A 6,593-nucleotide genomic window follows, 5' to 3' on the forward strand; every position below is an offset into this window, starting at 1 on the left:
ATATTCCATGACAAAACCAAATTTACATAATATCTTTCCATAAATCCAGCCCTACAAAGGATAATAGATGGAAAACACCAACACAAGGAGGGAAACTACACCCTAGAAAANAGCAAGAAAATAATCTTTCAACAAACCCAAAAGAAGATAGCCACACAAACAAAATTCCACCTCTAACAACAAAAATAACAGGAAGTAACAATCACTTTTCTTTAATATCTCTTAACATCAATGGACTCAATTCCCCAATAAAAAGATATAGACTAACAGACTGGATGCATAAACAAGGCCCAGCATTTTGCTGCATACAGGAAATGTACCTCAGTGACAAAGGTAGACACTACCTCAGAGTAAAAGGTTGGAAAGCAATTTTCCAAGCAAATGGTCCCAAGAAACAAGCTGGAGTAGCCATTCTAATATTAAATAAAATCAACTTTCAACCAAAAGTCATCAAAAAAGATAAGGAAGGACACTTCATACTGGTCAAAGGAAAAAAATCTACCAAGATGAACTCTCAATTCTGAACCCACATTCATAAAAGAAACTTTCCTAAAGTTCAAAGCACACATTGCACCCCAAACAATAATGATGGGAGACTTCAACACCCCACTCTCAGCAATGGACAGATCATAGAAACAGAAACTAAACAGAGACACAGTGAAACTAACAGAAGTTATGAACTAAATGGATCTAACAGATATTTTTAGAACATTTCATCCTAAAGCAAAAGAATATACCTTCTTCTCAGCAGCTCATGGTACCTTCTCCAAAAATTGACCATATAATCAGTCACAAAATAGGCCTCAACAGATACAAGAAGATTGAAATAATCCCATGCACCCTATCAGATCACCACGGGCTAAGGCTGGTCTTAAATAGCAACAAAAACAACGGAAAGCATACATGGAAACTGAACAATCTCCAGTCAATGATAACTTGGTCAAGGAGGAAATAAGAAAGAAATTAAGCACCTTTTAGAATTAAATGAAAATAAGAACACACCATACCAAAACTTATGTGACACAAGGAAAGCAGTGGTAAGAGGAAAACTCATATCTTTAAGTGCCTCCAAAAGGAAACTGGAGAGAGCTTACACTAGCAGCTTTACAGCACACTTGAAAGCTCTAGAACAAAAAGAAGCAAATACACCCAAGAGGAATAGATGGCAGAAAATAATCAAACTCAGGGCTGAAATCAACCAAATAGAAACAAAAAGAACTATATACAAAGAATCAACAAAACTAGGAGCTGGTTCTTTAAGAAAATCAACAAGATAGATAAACCCTTAGCCAGACTTACCAGAGGGCACAGAGATAGTATCCAAACTTATAAAATATGAAATGAACAGGGAGACATAAAAACGAAATATATCGTGGCCCAGGCCTTTAATCCCAGCACCCGGGAGGCAGAGGCAGGCGGATTTCTGAGTTCGAGGCCAGCCTGGTCTACAGAATGAGTTCCAGGACAGCCAGGGCTATACAGAGAAACCCTGTCTCGAAAAACCAAAAAAAAAAAAAAAAAAAAAAAAAAAAAAAAAAAAAAAAAAAAAAAAAAAAAAAACCAACAAAATGTATCTTAAAATAATTAAAAGGAAGAAAAGAAAAACTTGGAACAGAAACTTAAGGTCTGAAGGGAGGCTTTTAGAGTCTTTACTACATGATACAAGTTAGAGATGACAGTTGCTTAAATTTGAAATTCTAAAATAAAAGTAAGCTCTCTGCAACATTTCCCTTATCTTTTACCTTGGCTTCTCTTTTAACCAATATTTTTATTTTGTATTTATTTTGTAATTATATATGATGAACTGTGACAGAAAGGCGCAAAACAAACCAAGCAGGAACAAAAAGGGATACATCTTCACCAATGTTTCTGTCAAAATGGAAAGCTCATACTATTGTATACACTCACTGGGATGAGATTGTTCCAGAATGTAAATAGACCCATTTGCAGCTGCTACAAAAGTGTCCTGATAACTTCCTAGGGTTCCTGGAACTGAGTGCACTTTAGAAGCAGGCACCTGATGATTGTCTTGGATTTTGATACCAGATATATAAGAGCAAATCTTAAGTTCTTGGTGTACATTGCAAAATAGCTTCCAATGATCAAAATACACGCTTATTCATACAAGAAGAAATCTCAAACATATTATATGCTCTGTTTTTATTATTCATGCTAATATTTTTACTTATGCGAATTTCTTATTAAACATTTTAATATACTTTTGAGAGTCAGTTATTTCTCTGAATCTTGTAATTTTAAGTCCTTCAGATATTTGGGTTATGTTATGTGCCTAGATCTATTCAAAGATAAATCCTAAATATTTGTCCGTGGACAAATCCAGATCTGTGTTTGCTTCATTTGGTAAGTCTGTCACTTGTAAACAGACAGGCTGAGGCTCACCAGAATCAGAACTCAGAAACTGGATGAGATACTGGATGCCATTATTGTCTCTCATCGCCTCTTGGTTGCTTTCGTTTCCCATACACAGCACCCGGATACAGTTCATTACGTTCACTAGCACACCTTCTTTGTTAAGGGTTAAGAGATTTATCAGAGCTGGGATTCCATTCTGAAAAGAAACAAAGAGAATTACATTTGAATTTGTTTAAGATTGATACAATTTTGTTTAAAAGTCTGTAAGCTTTCTGAAAATACAACTTTATTTAGAAAAGAACAATTGCTTATAAACAAAAATGTCTACTGCTGTCACACAGTAAGTTAAGACAACTGAGTAATTCTTACCTGGAAAAATGCAATATTATTGCAGAACTAAGATAAACACATACATATGCATTATCTGACCAATAAAATGCAAAGGAGTAACAACCCAAGCGTACTGCATACACAGAGAAATTATCATAGTTTTGGCGAATTGCCAGAATCAATTAACAAGCTAGTTAAGTAGATAAAACTGAGTAACTCAGAGTTGGACTTGGGTGTGACTATATTTTCAATACATTGTCTAAGGGACCGATGTGAGACACAGCAATTAAAGTTTTTCAGAGAAGTTTAAAATAATGAACAAAGGTAAATTAAAAAGAGAGAGAGAGAGAGTACAAAGAAAACAAGATAGAAGTGGTTCCCACCATCAGGAACTCAAAGTAGAGCTTTAAGCCTGATAGAAAGTGCATTTTATAATGCAGATGGTTCAGTTCATACTGAAGAAACGACTCTAGGAAACTGAAGAAACAAATCAAGTAACTTCACTTATAAATATCCATAGAAAGATCTTAAATACTAGTGGACACAATGGGGTAGGTTTTATTTGATTAAATATAGCATAGCAACAATTGTTTGGTGTTCAACGAAAGCAATTTTTTTCTAATTCTTTCTGGTACACAATTGGAATATATTTCTCACACAGAACTAATATCTTCATTTAAACAAGAAACAACCAGTACAAACTATGAAAAGTACTCGATCTTCTCACCAAGGCTACTCTAAACTTTGTCAATACGGAGCATTAGGCCCCCTAAGCCCACTATGCTGCAGACCTGCACTCACCTAAGTGATTGCTGCTGCTGAAAAGCTTTCTCTCCCCATCATCCCTAGTTGTTTTGTTACTGTGTAACATCATGTATCTCTAGCTTTCTAATTTCTGTGTGAGAAAGTTTCTGTTAGTGGAAAAATGGGTTCTAGAAAACAGTACTCACATATTTGGCAATAACATTCTTGTTTTCACACTTAGCAATATCATAGAGAATAACAGCACAGCGAGAATGGAGTTCAGGTTCATCTGAAGTCAGCAGGTTGATCAAAGCAGGAATGCCTCCTGCCTCCACTATAGCATGTACTATACTTATATGAGTTGAGATATTACTCAGCAACCCAACAGTTTTATACTGCAGTTTTATTTGGGGACTTTTTAATAGATTGACTAAGGCAGGAATAGTGCCTGTAAAGATAAGACTAAAATAAGCATAAGTTATTCAAAATCATTTGTAAGTGACATATATTAAAAGTATTGAAGTAGCATTCATGGTATGGCAATATAAATAGTTACAAACAGTGTTTGAAGTGATGTAGAAATAATTATGTCTTAGCTACAAGATAGTGGCTTTTTCTCTTTGCATATTTGATTTTGCATAGCATGCATAATCATATACTTTATATTAGTAAATCTAAAGCAGCTTCAGAATACTGAATTTTGACCTATGAGAATTGAAAATATTTTCATGTAGATAGAAACTCACTATGTAGTCAATTCTCCATCTTCCTGTCTCAGCGTCCTAAATGCTGGGATCACATGTGTGCAGCAGCATGCCTGCATACCACATGGTAAAGTTCTTGTCTTGGTACTAAATTGTCTTTGTATGGTAGTTTTTTTTTAATTATTTGCATGTGTTATCATATGTTACCTTAAAAATAAATGTGAAAAAGTACTGATTTAGTAATATGTAACAGTAACCTCATTTATTATAATTAGTCAGTCATTGGGCATAGAAAACTTGGCTCATTTATTTATTGACCTAAATAAACCATCTATTGTTGACTTTTGGGGGGACATGGAGCTTTTTCAAACATGTTAGAGAAGTTTAAGAGTATTCAATCATCAATATTCATGGAACATTAGATGTGTCTCAATATGTACCTTAGGGAAGTAGGTACCATGCTGGATCGATCAGACATTCCCACCGTCTTAGAAAGCTGTAGTGGACACTGCTGCTCTCAGAACAAGTCCATGCAGTCGATCCATTTGATTAATGAATAAACCAGGCCAGAGAAGCCGCACAATTAATGGAGTTGCTAAATGCAAAACTATTTACAAACCTGGTCTGACATTTTCTTCTAGTTTCTCAGTTTGAAAAAAAATTAAATGTGCAAGTTTAGAACGGGAATAACTTATAAATTAGTAATTATAGCAATACAGTGATGTAACAGTTCTCTGTCAACTTGGGATAATCTAGACTCACCTGAGAGTCTCTCAACTGTCTAGATAAGATTAGCCTATATGAGTATAATTGTTTGAATTACTATTGTTAATTGATGTGGGAACTCACCTACATCAATTGGCATCAGCAAGACCATGGCCTAGGCAGGGGCTCCTGAACTATAGGTACAGAAAGGGGGCTGGGCACGAAAAGGCATGCGTGCCCACATTTACTTCTCTCTGCTTCTAGCTGGGGATGTGTGACAGACTGTAACCTGGAACTGTAAACTAAGCTAAGCGCTTCCTTCCCTCGGTCGTTTCCGTCAGGGGAGTTTTCCCAACCAACATTCCACTAGAACAACTACTTGGATAAAGTTAGTTTTATTCTTAAAATTTTAAGTTTTTAGAGAAATAGAGTTCCTCTAAAAAGTATATAGTTGTCAGGCGTGGTGGCGCACACCTTTAATCCCAGCACTTGGGAGGCAGAGGCAGGCGGATTTCTGAGTTCCAGGCCAGCCTGGTCTACAGAGTGAGTTCCAGGACAGCCAGGGCTATACAGAGAAAAACCTGTCTCGAGAAAAAAAAAGTATAGAGTTTTTTTGATCATGTGCAGTTTTCACATGAAAAATAAGAAACAAAGTTGACAAAAGTCATCTTAAAGAAAAAGAAAAAAAAGCTTATAATCAACAAATAAGTGTCCTTTAAAGTTTAGAACATATTTTTAAAGCAGCGTTTGATTACATATGCTTGTAAACCTAGCATTCAACAGGCTGTGAGGTGAAGGAACCTGACACTTGGAATATGACACTGCCACTGTGGCCAAGACCCTGAGACTAGTTAGTCATGGACTTTAGGGGATACCATTCTCATTCTGCTAGAGGAACAAGACGATCAAATGACTCCTAATGACACACTCCTGTACGCATAGGTTGACTCCTAATGATACGCTCCTGTACTCATAGGTCAGTGCCCCACTCAGCCCACATCAGTAAAGTTTCCTCTTGCCTCTCCAACACAAAGACCCATAGCTGGATAATTTACAAAGAATGAGTGATTTTATAGCACCTAGTCCTGCATGGAATGTCTTCACCAAACCCTGCCCCTAAAGATTCAGGAATCTCTGTAGAAGAGGGCGGGGGAAGACTGTAAGAATCACCCATCCTGAGCAAGAGGCTATCAGCATTTGAAACTGACTGGCAAAGAGAAATTTAGGTATCTCCAGTGGCGTCTCACTAGGTATATCAACCATGTTCCCAGACACACCCCCATGTTGCCCAGAAGTAACTGGCCAACAAGAACAAGAACAGGAACAACAACAACAACCCTATGGTATTTTGTTTGTTTAATTTTGCTTTGTTTTGACATTTTTGGCTTTTCAGATTTTTGCCTGCTTGTTTTTATTTATTTTTGTGGGTGCTTGTTTCTTGCTTTGTTTTTGTTCCTTGGGTTTTTGTTTTGTTTGCTTGTTTGTTTGTTTACAGACAGAAAAACCAAAGTTGAGTAGGTAGAGTGGAAGGGAGGGTCCAGGAGGAGTCAGGGAGGGCAAAAACCATGATCAGATAGATTGTATACAGTCTTTTAATTTAAAAAAAAAGGTGACACAAGAGGATTACAAGTTCAGGGCCAACCTAGGATATATGTGAGTCTCAACCTAGGATATATGTGTGTGTATATATATATATATATATATATATATATATATATATATATATATATATATATA

General features: G+C 36.2%; 1 protein-coding gene across 3 annotated transcripts in view; it reads right to left on the reverse strand.

The window, feature by feature from the left end:
- The window catches only part of Ankar (ankyrin and armadillo repeat containing), a 57,878-nt gene that overhangs the window by 21,109 nt on the left and 30,176 nt on the right, over positions 1-6,593 (reverse strand). For all 3 annotated transcript variants that reach the window (XM_021198614.1, XM_021198613.1, XM_021198612.1), the window contains 2 exons: positions 3,654-3,895; positions 2,401-2,569 (listed from right to left, as the gene is read on the reverse strand). In XM_021198614.1, coding sequence (XP_021054273.1) covers positions 2,401-2,569; positions 3,654-3,895 — 411 coding nt within the window. The remainder of the gene's footprint in view (positions 1-2,400; positions 2,570-3,653; positions 3,896-6,593) is intronic.

The sequence above is a fragment of the Mus pahari genome, chromosome 5 (assembly GCF_900095145.1).
Source record: "Mus pahari chromosome 5, PAHARI_EIJ_v1.1, whole genome shotgun sequence".
Lineage (NCBI taxonomy): Eukaryota > Metazoa > Chordata > Mammalia > Rodentia > Muridae > Mus > Mus pahari.